The sequence below is a fragment of the Vulpes lagopus genome, chromosome 12, assembly GCF_018345385.1.
Source record: "Vulpes lagopus strain Blue_001 chromosome 12, ASM1834538v1, whole genome shotgun sequence".
NCBI lineage: Eukaryota > Metazoa > Chordata > Mammalia > Carnivora > Canidae > Vulpes > Vulpes lagopus.
Genome location: NC_054835.1, coordinates 58,679,093 through 58,698,941, shown reverse-complemented (window position 1 = coordinate 58,698,941; position 19,849 = coordinate 58,679,093). Strand labels below are relative to the sequence as shown.

At 54.3% G+C, this 19,849-nt stretch overlaps 1 protein-coding gene across 1 annotated transcript; it reads left to right on the top strand.

The window, feature by feature from the left end:
• Positions 1-8,285: 8,285 nt before the first annotated feature.
• Positions 8,286-19,617, top strand: EIF4A3 (eukaryotic translation initiation factor 4A3). Its single transcript, XM_041727035.1, has 12 exons — positions 8,286-8,516; positions 10,468-10,540; positions 11,130-11,196; positions 11,631-11,693; positions 12,268-12,400; positions 12,596-12,676; positions 14,342-14,483; positions 14,864-15,002; positions 15,772-15,887; positions 18,960-19,067; positions 19,156-19,283; positions 19,393-19,617. The coding sequence occupies exons 1-12, from the start codon at positions 8,348-8,350 to the stop codon at positions 19,407-19,409; spliced, it is 1,236 nt and encodes a 411-aa protein (XP_041582969.1). The 5' UTR covers positions 8,286-8,347; the 3' UTR covers positions 19,410-19,617.
• The last annotated feature ends 232 nt before the right edge of the window (positions 19,618-19,849 follow it).

The following is a 19,849-nucleotide window of genomic DNA, read 5'->3' as shown; positions in this document are numbered from 1 at the left end:
ACACCTGCTCCCATCAGCGTGAACACGGAGAATCAGGGCCAGCTCACGCTACCTGCGGCCCCACCGGGGCAGCTGAAGGCAGAAGTCTCTCCAGGACTCTCTAAACCCCAACCAACTGCCGTGGGTTCCTGGGACCCCTAGGCCACACTGGGGTCGGGTGGAAGTGGGTGTAGCCGGGTAGCAGCCATTCGGGACCATGCTTTGTGCAGTGAAGCAGCTTATAACGAAACCCCAAACGGCAATGCAACATGTGGGGGTGTCTTTGCAGCTCCGTTCTGATTTACACAGGGGTTAGTCCTAACAGTAAAGAAAATGTACCCCGGAGATCCGTCAGGATATTTTAAATCGTGTAAAAGTCTTCTCTAACCCTGCTGCAATCCCAGAGAGAACCCAAGGTCGTATGAGGCCTGAGCTTCTGAGATTGGGGGTCCTCCTGCAGGATGCCCCATGCCTCCTCGTAGCTCAGAGCTCAGTCTTGCCTTATGTGTAACGGAGAGAAGGAGAAAGCGTATACACCCTCGAGCACACACATACACAGACACACACACGTGCCCACACGCACCTGTGCAATGCACAGGACTCCAGAACGGGAGGGGATGAGCTTAGGAAGGCTTAGGAAAATCAGTATAAATCTAACAAACACGACAGGTGAGGCGGGTGGTCACCAAGCAAAGCAGGCGCTTTCCTGCACCCCTCAGCTAAGGGCCCTCACCTCTGCTCCCCCCTAAATGTCTCTGTGTCCTGACCACCAGTAGGTAGAGGCAGCTGGGCTTAGGAACCCCCTTTCCCTGCTTGCATCTGGGGCCACCACATAGAGGTAAGGCGAGAGTGTTCTTCCATCCATCACGCCCGCGCACCCAGGGTGACACTCAGCAGCCAGAGAGCCTTCGCCTCCTCTAACCCGTCCCCTAACCGAGCCCAACGGGACGAGCTGGCTCCTCCGCCTCCATAAAGCAGGCCCCTCGGCTGGCTCCTTCCCAGGCCGCAGCCTCTCATCCCCCGAGGACGGCTCCCGGGCTCCATCCCGGCCTTCCTCCCTCCCCCGGCGCTGACCTGCTCTCTCAGGGACGTCTCCATGCCCTTGGCCTTCCTTGTCGCGGAGGAGCTTGGCTGACCTGAGACTCCCTCTGGCTCAGCAGCCGAGAGAGGAGCAGGTTTGGCAGGTCCGTCCTTCTGGGCCCTGCCCGCGCCCGCGCCCGCGCCCGCCTTGGGTCTCTGCGGATCGCCGGGGCGCCAACACCTTCTCGCGGCAGGGAGGACACATGCGGAGACGGTTGGCTTTTGTCAGCACCTTGGGAAACCTCCGGAGGCGGTGGCTGAGAGGATGACGGAGAATCACGGGGTGCAGGGAATCTTCTCCGTGAGCGCTCCGCCTCGCTTATGGTAAATCCCTCGGAAAGATCCCAGGAAGGCCGGGATGAACCTGGAGCCCTTCGCTGGTTCTCGCCATCAACTGCGGGGAGAGCTAAGCAATTCTGGTGGATCCCCCTAAAGTCAACATTCGATAACTACTATTTGGGGTGAGACAAAAGTCTTGGTCTTCTGTGTTTAGACCTAACCAGAATCCGGTCCCTCCTACCCCTCGCACCAGTGTGTCTCACCCTCTCCAAAGACCTCCCAGCCACCTGCCACCACCCCCGACCCCCCACAGGGGCAGGCAGGGCCATACTGTTCCCGGATGAGCCAGGGCATGTCATTCCCTTCTGTCTACATGTCCTCATGTCCTCACCAAGACCCACAGAGTCTTTCTTATCTCATACTTGCTGAGATCATATCCATTTATCTGCCACCCACACAGGGGCTGCTTCAAAGCCTTTGAAAGCCCCAGGCACACTCCAGCCCCAGGACCTTTGCACTTGTGATTCCTTCAGCCTGAAATGCTCTTCCCTTTGCCTCTTTCAGGACTCCACTCAGGAGCCATCTTCCCAGAGAGGCCCTTGCAGGACATTCTACTTAAAATCATGGGCTCCCCACCCTGGTGCTCCCTCCCCTTTACCCTGCTTCTCTCTTCTCTGTTGGGCCCCCTGCTTCCTAAGGTATGATAACTTCCAGCTACGGGCTGGGGTCTCGCCGGCCTCCCCGCGATGAGCCTGCAGCCTTTAGGGGACGAGAATTCTCGTCTCTCCTGTTCTCCGCCGTGAGGCTCCATACAGGTGGGTTGGGGGAACGAGTAAACATCGGCTGGGTGCCTGGTTCCCGCCGCGGCAGAGGCTAGTCGAGAAAGAAGAGAAGTTCAAGGCTCCATGGACGGAGCAGGAAGGACCGTGGGATCATCATGCCAACAGACAAGGGTCAGTTCCCAAGGTCACGCAGCTAAGCGATGGTGGAACGGCGACCAGAACCCAAACCTCCTCCCCGGGGAGGAGAAGGAGGAGGCTGTGGCCGCCCAGGGGGAGCGGGCAAGAGCTCGGATCGGAGGCCAGACTCGATGCAGGCTCGGAGTCCGGAGTCGCCGTCCTGCTGCACGTCAGCGGTCCCCTTGGGCAGGATATTTGAACTCCTAAGCCTTGGCTTTCTTCCCTCTCCAGTGGGGTTGACTGTGGCACCTGAATCACGCTGGGAAAGCACTTCTCACCATGCCTGGTGTGTGGAAAGTTCTAGATATCAAAAACTCAAAGAAATGCCATCGTTCTAGGTCAGAGCGGAGGCCAGTGGCGTGTACTGATGGTGACTGGGAACTCGAGAAGCTCCTGCTGAAAGGGACAGAAATCCTGAGAGCTGTGGGCACAGAGCTGGGGAAGGCCCTCCCCGCGCCCGTTCCCAAAGGGTCATGAGCTCAGAAGGGCAAAAACCATTTCTCAGTCACCATGGCAATGGTCAGGTGGACCCCGGCTGACAATTTTCCCACACTTCGGAGGTCAAGAAAGCAGTATTTGTGGTAACCTTGGCTTGGTTGAAAGAGTGTCTCGTGGAGGAGCACCCCGAAGAGGGAGCAGCAGGGTGCGCGGTGGGGTGGGGGACCCAGGTGGCATGAGGACAGCACCACCTAGTGACCACATCCCATAGCAGGGATCCCTAGTCACCGCCAACCCCCAGGGGCCAGCCACAGAGCACCTCCAGGTGACACTTGATCCACAAAACATAGGGAGGCCGAGCGGGGGGGCTCCTGGGCTTGCCTCGCCGTCAGGATGCCGGCAGCACGTGGAGGTGCAAGCGCCAGGGACACGGAGGTCTCGCGTGAATAAAACCAGACCCGCAACAGAGAACTGGAGCTCGGGTGGAGGACGGGGCCCTGCAGCCCCACGCCCGGCAGGGGCAGGTCCCAGATGGAAGATGACAGACTGTAAATGGGGACTATGCTTCTTCTCTCTTCCCACTAATGCGGGGAGGATTCCAGAACTTCTAGACAGGTTCTCAACCGCAAGCTGGAGACCACGGGGCGAGGGTCCCCGGCGGGCAGACGGGTGGGGCTGGTGAGGCTCTGCGGCCTCTACTGTCCTGACCCGGCAGGGCGGACCCCACACCCCCTGTGGCCCCACCAACGCAGACAGTGGGCTGAGGAGGACAGGAAACAGCTGTTCCCACAGGAGCAGGTAAAACCGGTCACTCTCTGTTACTTGTCCTATTCACACACGCAACCACCTGCCTGAGAGCCCCACTTGCACGTCTGGGCGTCTCAAATCCAACCCAGCGAAATCAGGTTCCCCTACAAGAATTTTTGTTAATTAAGGTGAAATTCACACAACATAAAATTAACCATTTTATTTATTATTATTACTTTTTTATTATTATGTTATTTTGCGGGGCCTGAACTTACAACCTTGAGATCAAGAGCCTCACGCTCTACCGACCAAGCCAGCCAGGCACCCCTAAGGTGAACCGATTTGAAGTGAAGCCTCCCGTGGCCTTAGTGCAGCCACAGTGCTGTGCACACATCACCTCTAAATATAACACATTTTTTGTCACCCCAAGAAGCAGCCCTATGCCCACCGAGCAGCTCCTCCCCTCGTTCCCCGGCGCCGCTGATCTGCTTCCCGTCTCTATGGATTTGCCCCTTCCGGACATTTCGCAGAATCGTACACGTGTGACCTTGTGCGTCTGGCCTCTCTTCGCTCAGCATAATGGCCGAATAATTAATTCCACCCGTCGTGGGGCCCGACCACCCTGTGTTTATCCACTCATCCCTCCACGGACTCGGGGCTGTTCCCGCCTCCGGCGATCGCAAGTGGTGCTGCCTGCATGCACACGTGCGCCGTGGGGCTACGGGTTTTGCCCCCAGGGGACCAGCCGCTGCTGCCCCTCGGACGATCACACCAGAAAGCCGGGAGTCAGCCTCAGTCCCCGTGAGCCTTGACAGCTCCTGTGCACCGCGCCCATCAGCCCCGTCCTCCAGCCCGACTCTCCGGAGGCCTCCCCTCCCCGCTCCGCTGGCCCGGCCCCGGCGGCCACCCGTCCGGCAGGGCTCTGCGGCCCGCAGGCCAGCCTCTTGACCTCTCGCCGCAGCCAGGTCATCTGTCAGCATGCAGTCCTCTCTTCCCAAAGATCACCCTGAAGCAGCTCCCGTGGCAACCGGAATGCATCTGAACCCCAGCCACACCCTGCATGACCCCCTATGATCTGGCCTTGCTCGCTGCTCCCACCCGACGCCTGCCCACGTTCACGATGCACACCCGCCTTGGCTCTCCGTCCTTTGCGCCAATCCCCTGCCCGTCTGGAGTCTTTACAGTCTTCTTCCCGGAACACTCCTCCCTGGGGTGCCGCCGCGGCCACCTCCTTTAATTACTTACAGGGCGCCGTCCTCCTGTCACCCAGTAAATCAGTGACCCATTCGTTCTCTTCCACTTTTTTTTCTTCTTCCCATCACGGCAATGATAAAACCTGCAATTATCTTACTGGTTTGCATGTTTTGTAGGGCTTGCCCTCCTATGGAGCACAAGCAGCGTGAGGCAGTGCCGTCTGTCCTGCCCGCCCCGATCCGGCACCTGAATGGTCAGAGATGCTCTCGTACTCCTGCCACCCGAATGCTGGACGCCAGCAGCATGTAGTCTAGGGTCCAGCCACCGGGTTCAGGAGTTTAGTGAGGTGTCCCCCCTAACCAAGTGGGACCAGGGCGGCCCGTGCCTAGGAAGGAATGGTGATGGGCAGGGATCCCTGGCAGGAAGTCCATCTTTGGGGACAGCCCCTCCAATGGAGGGCAATAATTCCTGTGCTGATGATTCACGGGAGCCCAGCCCAGCAGCACTACACCCAAACCTCCTTCTGCCCCTGGACAAGTCAAGCCACTTGGACTGTCTCCACCCTGAGGCTGGCACAGGTACAGGTGGGCTCCTGTGGTGTGAACCACAGATCTGTTCCTGTCTTCCCCCGTTGAGCTGGGATGAGCTCAGGGATCTCAACAGCCAGATCCATCTGCGTCCCTCCCGCCCTCTTGCTCTACACATCCAGGCACATCTATGGTGCCCTTGGACGGCGATGGGGTGGGCAACAGACCTGGGGCCCTACCCTCCCTGCAATTAGTCTAATCCGGTAACCTCCCTCCCCCAGGTAGAAAGGGTGTGGAGGTCAGATGCAGGAGACAGAGGAGGTATTGCACCCAAAAGGAATGGGTGGGTCCCCTGTGGTGACCTAAAGTCCTGGGATCAGGCCCCTGGGGCTGATGAGCCATCTAAATCCGTTTCTTAGGGGACTCAGAGTGGGGCCCTCTTCTAGCCTGTACCTTCTAGCTAGAATTGTGATTGGGGTTTCTGAAGGAAGGGAAAGATTAATTTGGATGTTCAAGCAGCGGAATTGGGTACGGACAGGCAAGCCGGGCTGTCAGGTCTTGCATTGTAAGTAGATGCTTATGCCTGACATTACACGGTTACGGGGAGCAAATACGTTAACAAATAGTGCAAGTAACTAAAGCGGTTTCCCGTACACAGCCGACTAGATGACACTTCTTATGGGAGACGAAGCAAGATGCGTTTCAGATCCTACTGATCCTTCGGTGCCTGTTGCATAGGCTCTGTGAAAACTGGCGCAACACTGGAGCGGAAAACCTCTCCTGAGAGGGACTCTCTCTGGACTGCAACTGCCAGGGGAGCATCTGTCCTACATAAAAAAAAAAAAAAAAACACGGCTCTGCTGTGATCTCTTGAACCCGCTTCCAGCTCCAAGCTCCCTAGAGTGGACTCACCCTCCTTACCCTCCCGGAGGCCTTGTGGTCCCCAAGGGTGACCCGCCTGTTATGCTCGGGTGCAGCCTCTGCTGTGTCCTGCACCTCACTTCACACACTGTATTTTGGGGGAGGGTGTCGTCCCACCCTATTAGACTAACCGCAAGGACAAACACCAAGTCTACCTTGCTCCCCCTTATTCCCGGTGAGCGCAGTTCAGGAGAGATGACACCTGACGAAGTTCTCGTCCTTTTCATGGGCTCTGGCCTAAAATGTTATAAAGTTATTGGCCCCAAACAAAAGGAAGAGGCTTTTGAGATGTGTGTTCAAACACAGCGAAGGCACATTGCCAGGGAAATGGCGTAGAAGTGTGAAGGCCAAAGACAAACCTTGGTGGATGGTAAGATGAAAAACCTCTGAACAAGTGCAAAGAGGCAGCTGTCCTCTTCTCATTTAGTAGGAACGCAAGGGTTTTTTCTCTCATTGATGTCACAACTTGTAAAGTCACTAATCTTTCCCCTACTCACGGCGAGGTTATTTTCCATGCTAAGTACCTAGAGCAGTGCTGTCCCACAGGAGTATCATATACAGTGTAATTAAAACATTCTGGTAGCCGTATTTTATTTTATTTTTTAAATTTTATTTATTTATCAGAGAGACAGAGAGAGAGAGAGAGGCAGAGACACAGGCAGAGGGAGAAGCGGGCTCCACGCAGGGAGCCTGACGTGGAACTCGATCCCAAGTCTCCAGGATCACGCCCCGGGCCCAGGCAGTGCTAAACCACTGTGCCACTGGGGCTGCCCTGGTAGCTGTATTTTAAACATAGGTGCAATGAACTGAAATCACATATTTTATGTGACTCAGTATATGTAAAATATTGTCATTTCAGTCTACAGGCAACATAAAGGTCATGCACCAGGTATTTTACATACTTTCACCCTGAAACCCACGTGTACTTTACAACCCAGCCCTAGACCACAGCTTGCCAAAACTGTGTGCCACCTCAGTGAGGGCATCCCGAGGGCATTGGGATGATGTTTCGTGGAGTAAGAAGACGTAACAACTCACGTTTTATTTTAGAGTCTAAGAAAGTCAGGTTTAGAAATATTTAAATTCGACTAACACCAGCATTCTCTTCAGGTGTGTTCATCAGGTGAACCATCCCATAGGGATTGAATATGTTAGGCCCTTAGGGCCAGAGCTTCCACAGGCAGGCAGCCCTCCTTTACTTGTTCCCTGCCAATGAATTGCAACCCACTGAACTCTACACTTGTCTGGTTTAGTGGATGAAACAATTATCCGCTTTTTTTCTTTAAAGATTTCAGTTATTTATTCATGAGAGACACAGAGAGGCAGAGACACAGGCAGCGGGAGAAGCAGGCTCCCTGCACGGAGCCTGATGCAGGGATGCAGGACCCCGAGGTCACGACCTGAGCCGAGGGCAGCCGCTCAGCCGCTCAGCCGCTCAGCCGCTGAGCCACCAGGCGTCCCAATTATCCACTTTTAAGTAAAGGCACCTTCACAACAGAGGAGCGCTCAAACAGCCCCGGAAGGACGCCGGGGATGAAAGACAGGCCCAGTGATGGGAGCCACACCACGGTGAGACCGGGAGTGAAGTCCCCACCAAGGGAAAGGGTGCACGCGACTCCCCGCCTGCAGCGGCGCAGGTCGGGGCCAGGTCAGGGGGTGACGCTGGTCCAGGAGGGGCTCTCGGGGACGTCTGGGCTCAGACACGGGACCGGCTCTCGCGCCCCCAGGTCAGCCGCGCGGGCTCCCTTGCAGGGCGCAGGGGCCCGGGAGCTGCAGGTGCAGCGCAGCAGCGAGGCTTTGCAAGTTCGCGCTGCACCTGCCGCGGCGAGCGGGCGCCCTCTGCCCGGGCCGGGGGCCTCGGCGGGAGGAGGGTGCGGAGGGGCAGTGGGCTCCGCGGGGCTTCGCGGGGCTCCCCGGGGCCACCGCCCCGCCCGCAGAGCCACTAGCCCCACTGCAGACAACCCGCGCAATACGCGATCCCCGCCGCTTCGGCCGTATTTATAGGGCCTGGGCGGAGCCCCGCCCCCAGCGAGATCCCGCGGCAGCTTAGATCTCGCGAGAGCAGCAGCAGCCCCCGCCCCTCTCACGCGGAGAGCGGCTCAGGGTGCCGACGTGCGCTCGTGCGCACGCGCGCGGTGACGTCAGTTCCTGGCGCCGGCGGCGCGGGGCCCTGCTTCCGCTTTCCTCCGCGGCGCGCGCTCCGCTCTCAGCCGACGCGGGATCATGGCGGCCGCGGCCACGATGGCGACCTCGGGCTCGGCGCGGAAGCGGCTGCTCAAAGAGGAAGACATGACCAAAGTGGAGTTCGAGACCAGCGAGGAGGTGGACGTGACGCCCACGTTCGACACCATGGGCCTGCGGGAGGACCTGCTGCGCGGCATCTACGCCTACGGTCGGGGGCCGCGGGGCGCGGGCGGGGAGGGCGAGGGCGAGGGCGCGGCCCGGGGTGGAGGGCGACCCCCGCCCGGCACCCTGCGCTCGGCCTGCGTCGGTGTCGGGGGGTTCGGCGGGTCGGCCCCGGGCGCTTGGGGGGCGCTGGCGCCGCGGATGGCGGGCAGGGGCCGGGCCCGCGCTGCCTGGGCCGCGAGGGAGCTCCGGGTACTTCGGGGAGCCGGGATGCTTCGGGCGGTGGTGATGGCTGCGAGGGGGCGGGCGGGGCTCCCGGGGGGCTGACCTGTGAGCCGGGGTCTGCACCGAGGAGCCCGTTGCACGATGGAGCAGCCGGTGCCGGTAGCCGGCAGCACGGAGCGGGCTGCTCTCCAGGGCCAGGAGGAAGCGCTCCGTGGTGGGAGCCCAGGGGCCACTCGGGAGCGGCAGGAGGGCCGGATCTCGCCCAGCGCTCTGTGAGCTGACGGACAGCTCGCATTTTGTTCCTAAGTGCAGGGGGAAGCCATGGGGTTTGAAGCAGGGGGAGTGGCAACGCCGGGGTCTGCACCCTCTGTGAGTCCGTGCGCTAGAAGGGGCATGAGAGGTGAGGCAGGGGGGGTGATGACGTTGAGCCGGGGAGGGGTTGAGGATTCCCGGGCCTTGTGAGCGGCTGGTGGGTGCTGCTGGCGATTGCTCAGGTGGGGAGCCCTCGGAGGCAGGGGAGTCTCGGGCCTGTGAGCCACCCGGTGCAGGTGCCGGGAGCCTGGGGAGACACCGTGTTGGGGGTCCAGACCGGGGCGATCCGCCTCTGTGCAGACGCCTGGGCCTGGAACTCCGTTTACCCGACAGTCCCTGGTGTTAGGGGACGTTACCACGGTGTAGAGCAGAGAGGGGATGGGAGGTGACAAAGCGGCGGTGAGGCTGATGGTCCCACCCACCTCTTGGCCTCCCCGGCAGCCCTGCGCAAAACACTGTTTTTAGTTTCCCCGCCTGTGTGCTTGCTTGGTTGGTCGCTATGAGGGTTTTTTAAATCATCCGTGTTACAGCTTTAACTTTAGACGGGAAGTCCGGGTGAGTTTTAAAAGGCTACCGAAGAGGGATCCCTGGGTGGCGCAGCGGTTTAGCGCCTGCCTTTGGCCCAGGGCACGATCCTGGAGACCCGGGATCGAATCCCACGTCGGGCTCCCGGTGCATGGAGCCTGCTTCTCCCTCTGCCTATGTCTCTGCCCCCCTCTCTCTCTATCATAAATAAATAAAAATTAAAAAAATAAATAAATAAAAGGCTACCGAAGAGTAACTAAGATATATTTTATGCACATGAGCTTTTGTTTACTTGGGAAATGTTTTTTTTTACCCTCTCCAAGTAGCCTCGTTCTAGAGTGATGTCGTAGCTGGTGAAGCTGCATCACACGTGGAAGGAGCGCAGCGGGCACTCCCCGGAACGGCCCAAGCCCTAGAGTCGTTGCCGTGGCAGACAGCACAGACAGGGTGTAGAGTTGATGCAGAGAGGAAAGAGGGGTGGCCCCAGTGCCACTGGATTCATTTTTCTTTCTTGTAGCGTAAAAAGTATGGAAATGATAAAAGAGCAGTGCAGGCTATCGTAATGTACGCAGTGCAGGAGGAATTGGAGTAAAAGATGAGCCTTTCCCATCCATTCTCAGGAGCACCACCATTAACATTTGGGTGTTTTTTTTTTGGGTTTTTTTTTGTTTGTTTTTTGTTTTTTTGGTAATCTAACTGGGGTCTCTGCGTTCTGCAACAATGTTCCTTATATAGAGATTTTGTCTGTGCACGTAAGATCTGTGTTAGTGTAAAAATACAGTTCAACCCAAGTCATTCAGCAGCTGTTTCTTGAGCTTTGGTGTGTTGGACTTTGGGCTAAGAGGGGTGGACGTGGGGGCTTAAAAAAAGATACCATCTGTGTCCCAAGGAGCTGCCAGTGTCCTCATGTTAGAACTTTCGCTTTGTTTTTACAGGTTTTGAGAAACCATCAGCCATCCAGCAGCGAGCCATCAAGCAGATAATTAAAGGGAGAGACGTCATTGCTCAGTACGTCACCGGTAGAGAATGGGGTTAGGTGCTTGTCAGCTGAGTACAGCGCTTTGAGGGGACCCCTGTTCTCCCTTTCCACATATGTGTCAGTAGCCCTTTCCTCAGCTTGAGCCACAGTGTCTTGTTTTTTGTTTTTGTGTGCTTTAGAAAGCTGTCATATTCTTAGCCAGCTTCACTTACCTAGCAGCTGGCATGCAGAATGGTGTAGCATACTCTCTTTAATGGCTTTATTCCTGATTTATGTTAATTTTAAAGACTTCTTTACAAGAAAAGTTATTTTTGGAGGACGGTTATAGTCCAAAATTGCAGAAGAGAATTACATTTCTATAAAAGGGAGCCTCTTTTTTTGGAGTCTGTAACACCCGTCAGGGTTATAGATCCTGCGGCTCCGACTCCCCTAGTACAGAAGTTGCATCCTCCTGATCTTACCTTATTGCTCGTGACCCCACCCCGGGCGGTGGAGGAGGAAGCCGCTGTCCTGCAGCTGTCCTGCAGCTGTCCTTTGGAGCACTGCTGTGGTGGGGTGAGGTGAGTGGGAACACATAGCCCATCCTTTTTCACCTCTTACCTGTGTTTTCTTGAACAGATCGCAATCTGGCACAGGCAAAACTGCCACCTTCAGCATTTCTGTCCTCCAGTGTTTGGATATTCAGGTAATTTGCCACTCTTCAAATGAACTTATCTTTAATCCTCAGAAATACTTTTGTTTCTTCTGTAACTGCAGTGTCCGAAAAGTCGGTTTTTAAAAATGTGTACTTAGTTGTACTGACTCAAATTTTTCATGATGTTCTTAATTACACACTAATAGGAGAGCTAACTAATACTCTGTCCTAAGTTCCTTGTCAGCTAAATGGAGAGAGACATTTTTAGTGGGCATTCTTTTAGTGGGCAAGCAAGAATTCTGCCCAGTGAACCCCATGATGACTGGGTTCACACATGAACTTACGTTCAGGTTCCTTTGTCTCTGTTACAAATGAGATATGTGGTTAATGCGACGTGACATTCAAGATAGATCTGCATCTGACTTCGTGCAGTCTGCCTTGAGAATACTGAGGATTCTCTGTTTTCTGACAAATTATTTTACCAGGTTCGTGAAACCCAGGCTTTGATCTTGGCTCCAACGAGAGAATTAGCTGTGCAGATCCAGAAGGTGAGCCACTGAGAGTTAGTGCTGTATTCCCAAGTGCTGCTTTCTGGTTCAGGTGTAAAAGGTTGGCTGGTTGATTTAATCTAATCCTGTTTTTTGGTTCCCTCAAATTTTACTTCCTGATTTTTGGCATAAATCATTGTTATGTGAGTTGCTGGTTTATACTGAGTCATTTTTAGTGTAGCTGGTATGATTCCAGTAGCTTTTTGCAGTCTCAGAATAGTAGTTTTTTTTCAACAAAGAAATCATTTTAGTAGTTGTACTTTATATTAAGATGTTGTTAGAATTGTTTGTGAGTGGCTAAAATTAGGAGTTTTACGTATTTCCAGGGCTTTTTGTAATTAAAATGTATTTCTTTCATAATAAGAAACCAGTAAAATGAACTTTATTTTGGCATAGAAGCAGGAGGTTGGGTCTCTTTGTAGTTTTATGGTGTAAACAATGGAATAAGTAGTACTTGGTACGTCAGAGTAGAGATTACCTTTGCTTTGGGGAAACTTGGAGGTCTCTGACTTTGTGTGGTCCTGAGGTGAGGCCCCAAGGTGAGGCCCCAGACGTGACCCTTGTTTTAATTCAGGGTCTGCTCGCTCTGGGGGACTACATGAATGTGCAGTGCCATGCCTGCATCGGGGGCACCAATGTGGGAGAGGACATCAGGAAGCTGGACTACGGGCAGCACGTTGTTGCTGGCACACCTGGACGTGTCTTTGGTAAGTGCTTGTGGCGTTACAAGAAGTGCTTGAAGGACCCAGGACCGTTTCCATTTGCTGTGCTGTGTGGTAGAGCTTGCGTGCAAGTGATGTAAGAAGTAGGCAAGAGGCCTCAGAAATGCTCTGAAAACCAGGGGGAATGGCTGGCTGTTTCCTCGTGGTCCAAGGTCTAAGGATATCAAACTGATTCCACAGATATGATTCGGCGCAGGAGTTTGAGGACACGGGCCATCAAGATGTTGGTGTTGGATGAGGCTGATGAAATGTTAAATAAAGGTAGGAGTCACAAAAGCAGAGATTTTCTCTTGACTTTACTGTTAACGTGTTCACATCATGGAGCTGAAACATGGAGCTAATGCCAGTGTTCTCGGTGCTAGCAGATGCCCTCGTGCTCTCCGGGCAGCTGTGAACTTGAAGCTTGCACCTGGCTCTTCTCTCGGGGAGCTGAGAGCAGTCACGGCCAGAACCACGGCATCTCCGCCCAGACTGGTGCAGCATTGCTCCCGCATGTGTGGGGCTCAGCACAGACGGGGAGGTGTGCGGCTGAGATGAGGCGTGTAGAAATGCTTACTGTGGGTTGTGGGGGGCACAACGGTGTGTCAGGGAAGCTAGATTTATGGCAACGGGGCGTCCCATTGTCTAGAGACTGTCATTTATTTAACTAGTTGTCTTGTTAGTTGTCTAGGCTGATTTTACTCTTTTACCAGTTAATAGGATAAATTTCTAGACTGGGACATGTACTTTTTAGGCTTTTCATGTTGTTTCTACCTGAATGTCTGAGGACAGATCTGTGATGCCTCTCTGTGTGGCAGCTGTGGCGTTAGTCCAGCGGTGAGGAAATGCATCGTGAAAATGTACCTTGAGCCCGGGGCATTGTTATGCGCAGCGACAGGCAGTGCTCCCTCGTGTCTCCCCGCTTGTCCTTTCTGCACACGCCCTCCCCTTTGGTCTCCACATCATACTGGGGGGTGTGGGGCGTCTCATAGACATCGGGGTCATCCAGGTGGAGGGAGCGCTTGCCTCTCGGCGCTCATCTGCTACACGGGTGGGGCCCTAAATGGTTCTGATGTCCAGGTCCCTGGAGGCTGATGCTGTCCTGAGGGCTGCCCCCCCGGCCCTCCAGCCCAGGGCTTCTCACCTGAAGACTTTGCTCCTCAGCTGAGAGAGAGGCATAGTGACTGTGGGGCACTCAGGTGGCTTCCTTAGTGTCTGAGGAAGCCATGGCTTGCCAGTGGCTCCTGTGCGCCTGTCCCATGGGCAGCAGTTCTCAGAGTGAGGTCTCCAGACCACCAGGGTTCACGTCATCTGGGAATTTGTTAGAAATGCAGATCTTGGGCTCTGATGTTTGTTACAACCTCAGTCTGTGAATGGGCTCTCTTGGAGGCTGGGGACCCCCTGTCTGGGCTTTCTCACACACACTTGCTGGCCCTGTCCTGCCTAGTCCAGGCAGAGATGGGGGCATGGTGAGTGACCTGTGGGCCAGGTCCCAACGATGGAGGTATAATTGACACATGGTGCGTTAGTTTCTAGTACACAACTGTAATGATTCCATATATATATAGAAGATTTTTTTAACTGGAAGATTGTTTTATAAAAATCCAGATCTCTGGATTCTCTTAAATGTGGCTGATCTTACCCCAGCGGACACAGATCCTCACAGGGTGGCAGGAGCTGGGACTGAGGTCCTGACCGCCAAGAGGCAGCCGAGGTCGTGGATGACCCAGGGCTGGGGTTCTTTTGCTCTTAAGTGTTGGCACCCAGGCCTCTGGGTGGGGCCGTGATCCCCAGAGCCCACCTGGGAGGGGCGAGGAGCGGTAGAGAAGGGCAGGTGGATTTCCTGGCTCTGTGGAAGATTCCTCGGGAAACCTCACACCTCACAGTCGTCACTTCTGTGTCCCCAAGTGCAACCTTCAGACTCCCTGTGCCTCCTTCTGTGTCCAGGTTTCAAGGAGCAGATTTACGACGTGTACAGGTACTTGCCCCCGGCCACGCAGGTGGTGCTCATCAGTGCCACGCTGCCTCACGAAATCCTGGAGATGACCAACAAGTTCATGACGGACCCCATCCGCATCTTGGTGAAGCGGTAAGAACGCCCTGCTTCCGGGTGGTACAAAAACAGCCACGTAGCTTGTATTTAAGCTTAAAACATGAAAATTCTTTGTTTTCTGGTTTGAGAAACCAGCTTTTATATGTGTATTCCCCCTTGATCCAGTAATTCGAAATTTACAAACCACCTGATGGTGTTTGTCCGTCAGTGTTGTGGGGGTAAAATACGTAAAACAGGGGCTACCTAGTGGCTGTTAAAGGCTCAGACGGGTCAGCATGTGGCCCATATGGCGGGAGTGCTGACGGCCGGGAGCGGCGGGGGCTGCCGCGGGCCAGGCTAGGAGCAGTGCTCGGCTTGTGTGCGCCCTCAGGTCTCGGTGGGCGGATGAGTTCACAGCACTTGTCTGTATCTTCCAGTGATGAATTGACTCTAGAAGGCATCAAGCAGTTTTTTGTGGCGGTGGAGAGGGAAGAGTGGAAATTTGACACACTGTGTGACCTCTACGACACGCTGACCATCACTCAGGCCGTCATCTTCTGTAACACCAAAAGGAAGGTAAAGCAGTAGCTGCCTTGGCTGTTCAGTGTCCTTTTGGGCAAAACCGAAGGTTGGTTCTCAGAACGCAAGTCAGCCCTGCTCTGTAAAGGCTCAGAAGTGAACAGTCGGACGTATCCAGTGAAACCGAACAAGTGTTGATCCTGGTCTCACGACTGAGGCTTGGGAGTTCAAGGTTTTATTTATTTATTTTTTAAAAGATTTTATTTATTCATGAGAAACAGAGAGAGAGAGGCAGAGACACAGGCAGAGGGAGAAGCAGGCTCCGTGCATGGAGCCCGACGTGGGACTCGATCCTGGGTCTCCAGGGTCACACCCTAGGCTGAAGGCGGCATTAAACCGCTGAGCCACCCCGGCTGCCCTAAGTGAGGAGGAAGGAGTCCGTGGTTTTAGGTGGGACCCAGGCTTCGGTTTTTTTGGGCACCCAAGTGATGATCATCTGCAGGCAGAGTGGAGAACCCTGGCAGCTTCTTTGAAACAAGAGGGGGAGTTGGGCCACTTTCCAAAAGAGATTCAAATTTAAATTTCAAATGAGAACAGTGAGAGGTTGTTTTTTTTTTTTTTGGAGAAATTTATATGGAACAAATAGGAGTTTTGCCCTGATGTGCGCCAGGAAAGTTTTCTGCCCGTCTAATAAAGATTAGTGTGAATTTTAAGAGCACTTGCTCTGTGAGTGTTCACACTGGTTCTGCAGGTGATCATGATAAAGTCCAGAACAGTCTGGTTTGGTTTCTGAGCTGACGGTGGCATCTGCTGATTTGATGTGCAGGTCGACTGGCTGACAGAGAAGATGAGAGAAGCCAATTTCACGGTGTCGTCTATGCACGGGGACATGCCGCAGAAAGAGCGCGAGTCCATCATGAAGGAGTTCCGGTCTGGTGCCAGGTGGGCCAGCTCCTCTGTCTGCACCCAGTCCCGCTGGTGGTGTTCCCCGGGCCCTCTGTCCGCCTGCCTTGCCAGGTCCCCCCATGGCCCCAGGCCCTGCCTTCCCGCCTGAGGTGGGAACTGCTGCTGGTGCCCTAAGCTGGGTTAAGTGGCTGCAGCCTCCCCTGGCTAGTATGGCCGCCTTACTTGAAGGGTGTTTCTTTGTTGCCTGAATGAGGAGATTGTTCGCTCAACTTTCCATGATCTTTAACCCAATCCCACTGTGGTCAGAGGACGTGCATTGATGACTTGTATTTGGATATGCTCGGTGGCCCAGCACGTGCTTATCTTTCAGATGCTGGGAGTGTGTGTCTGCGGGCCGAGTGCCTTACGGAGGCCACACACCACGTCCTGTGCCTACCCCGGAGGTGTGGATGGTCTGCATCCTTGCCTCTGTTTCTCTTAACCGTCTCCTTGGCATTGGGGGCACCATGGGTGCAGCACTTGGAGGCTCGGTGTGCTCTTGCTCGATGCATCCTAAGGTCGGGTCTGTGGATTCAGAACCCCTCTGTTTACGGAGGAGCTGTTCTTGTTACGGAGGCGTCTGTGTCTCCGCGGCCACATCAGGTGGTCCCCTCGGAGCACCCTCATGCCCTTGGCCTTCTCTTTGCGGCCCTAAGCTGTGGTGGACTTGGTGCACAGAGCACATAGTGTGTTTCTGTTTGGGTTTTCTTTTTTTTTTTTTTAAATACTTTATTTATTTATTCATAGAGACACAGCTAGAGAGAAAGAGGCAGAGACACAGGCAGAAGGAGAAGCAGGCACCATGCAGGGAGCCTGACGTGGGACTCGATCCCGGGTCCCCAGGATCACGCCCCCGGCTGCAGGCAGCGCTAAACCGCTGCGCCACCGGGGCTGCCCTTTGGGTTTTCTTGTAATCTAGTGGTGACCACAGTCTTTGTATCAGAGCCACTGGTCTGGTTTTGTTAATGTCGACACTGGTATGTATAATTTTATTTATTTTTTAAAAGATTTTATTTATTTATTCATGAGAGAGAGAGAGAGAGGCAGAGACATAGGCAGAGGGAGAAGCAGGCTCCATGCAGGGAGCCTGATGCGGGACTCGATCCCAGGACTTGAGCCAGAGGCAGGTAGGTGCTCAACCACTGAGCCACCCAGGCATCCCACTTTTTTTGTTTATTTGGGATTTCTTCTTGGTATTCCTTTTTCCCAGTTCTTATTTTGGAAAACGTCTGTACCGCCGTGAGTTGAGTAGCCTTCTTAGCAAAGCGCGTGTGTCCATCATCAGCACCTGTCGTGATGGGCACTGGGGCCGTTGTCCTGCCTGCCAGGCTGGGAGCTCTGACTTCCCTGACCTGCCCTCCTGTGGAAACTCCATAAGAGGTCTTTGCTGTGTGACAAAATTATTTACTCAGTTACATATTTACCATTTGATTCTCTTTTCCTTTGTCTCTGACCTCCATTGGGGGTGGGTTTCCTTCTCCCTGAAGAAGTCTTTCTGTATTTAGTTTGGGGCTGCCAGTGACAAGATGGCAAGTGGAAGTGTTTGTTTCACCTTGAAATGCCTCCTTCCGACGTCTCGAGGGAGGTATTTGCTGAGAGATTTCTAGGTTTGCTGTTGTTTCCGTTGGGAGGTCCCTGCGGTCCCCCTGCTGCCCCCTGAATGGTCTCTTTTGCTCTCTCTCCCCAGCTTCTACCCTGATGAGTATCCGTGTGGCTTTTGTCTTTTCTCCTGCTTGGCAGGTGTCTGACCCCAAGCCCAGCCCACCCTCCCAGCCTGGCTGGGGTCCTCTTCCTCTCCCCCTGGGGCTGGGCGTGTAGGTGGTGATGTGGCAGTGACACCTTCCTGTTTTGTTTTGAACTCTTCTGGTTTGCTGTCTCCCAATACTGAGTGCCTCTAGACCAGCCGTGTTTGGTAGACCTGAAAGTCAAGCCATGTGTGTAACCTGAGATTCTCTGGTAGGCTCGTTAAAACAGATAAGGAGCAGGTGAAGTTGATTTTTTAATATATTTTCTTTAACCCGACGTGGCATGTCATTTCAATATTTTCAACATATAATTAGTGTTAAAAATACTAATTAAGGTTTGGGGATTTTTTTGCTTTCTTTTTGTATAAAGTGTTCAAAATCCTGTGTGTATCTTTTTTTTTTTTTTTAATTTTAAATTATTTATTCATGAGAGACACAGAGAGAGAGAGAGAGAGAGAGAGAGGCAGAGACACAGGCAGAGGGAGGAGCAGGCTCCATGCAGGGAGCCCGATGTGGGACTCAATCCCGGGTCTCCAGGATCAGGCCCTGGGCTGAAGGCGGCGCTAAACCACTGAGCCACCCGGGCTGCCCATCCTGTGTGTATCTTACACAACAAGAGCATCCCATTCCAGGGGCGCCCGGGTGGCTCAGTTAAGCATGTGCCTTCGGCTTAGGTCATGATCTCGGGATCCTGGGATTGAGCCCCACATGGGGCTCCCTGCTCAGCGGGGAGCCCGCCTCTCCCTCTTCCTCTGCTGCTCCCCCTGCTTGTGCTCGTGTGTGCTCTTGCGTGCTTTCTCTCTCACTCTCTCTCTTTGTCAAACAAAATTTGTAAAATAAAAACTAAAATAAAACCTCCTGTTTCCAGATCAGGCACACAGCAGGTGCTCGTGGACAGGCGGGCTGGTGGCTCCATGTTGGATGGTGCAGGCCTGTGGCATGTCAGGTCCTGTCCTGGCTGTAGGGCAGAGTGGTGCAAGCTGCGTTTCACATTTGAACAGCCTGAACCCTACACCGAAGTCAGTGACGCCACCGTGACTGACTCCTTGCTAGGCGGAAGTAAAATGTCTTGCCTGGTTATTGATGTGGGACTGATATTCAACAAATCAAATCTAGTACAGTACGAGATACTTGAATCGTCTCATAGGATGGGGTCGCGTGGGAGCTAAGTACCGGACGTGCCTTTCCACGCGGGTCTGGTGTTGTCCCGGATGCTTCACACCTGCAGATGGCCCGTGTGAGGGGCGACCTGACGCGTTCACCTTGTAGCCAGGCTAAAACTTTCTGACTAGGGTCATGGCCTCAAGTACCTTCTCTTTTACAGCCGGGTGCTCATCTCCACAGACGTCTGGGCCCGGGGGCTGGACGTCCCACAGGTGTCCCTCATCATTAACTACGACCTGCCCAACAACAGAGAGTTGTACATACACAGGTATGGGGGCTCCTCTTGGGTCTGCTTGTGGGCGGGTTCGGTGGCACCTTCTCTGCTGCATTTACTGAAGTGGTTCGTTCTCTTGAAGAATCGGGCGGTCGGGCCGCTACGGCCGCAAGGGGGTGGCCATCAACTTCGTAAAGAATGACGACATCCGCATCCTGAGGGACATCGAGCAGTACTACTCCACCCAGATCGACGAGATGCCCATGAACGGTGCGTGCCCCCATCACTCTTCCTGTTCTGTTTGTTCTGGTGAGCCTCTGGATGAAGGCACTTCATCGTGTCTGTTCTATTCCTTAACGTATGCCTTCCTTTCCCTCAGTGGCGGATCTGATCTGAGGAGCTGCTGTGCTGACAAGGTGCTGGTGACCATCTGCCTGCCCGGTGCCCCGGCTGGGACGCGCTTAGGGACAGTGTCTGGGTGACGGGGAGTGTGGGGCTCTCCGATGGACCCCGGGATGAGCCGTTGGTGTTCTTTTCTTACCCACATGTAAATAATGCAGTGCTGTGAGTTTTTTCATTAAATGTTTAAAACTTTTCCCATAAACTAACGTACGTGGTTTTTTTAAAAAAATATTCCTTTGAGTAATCTCCACACCCAGTGTGGGGCCTGAACTCGCAACCCTAAGGTCAAGAATCACCCGCTCCACCAACTGAGCCAGCCGGGGGCCCTTTGATGGACGTTTCTTACGGTGCCACAGTCTTTTCTAGCACCTGCAGTGTGATCTTGGGCAGCAGGTCAGGCCTTTTGCCCTGTTCTCTGGACTCTCGAGTGGTAA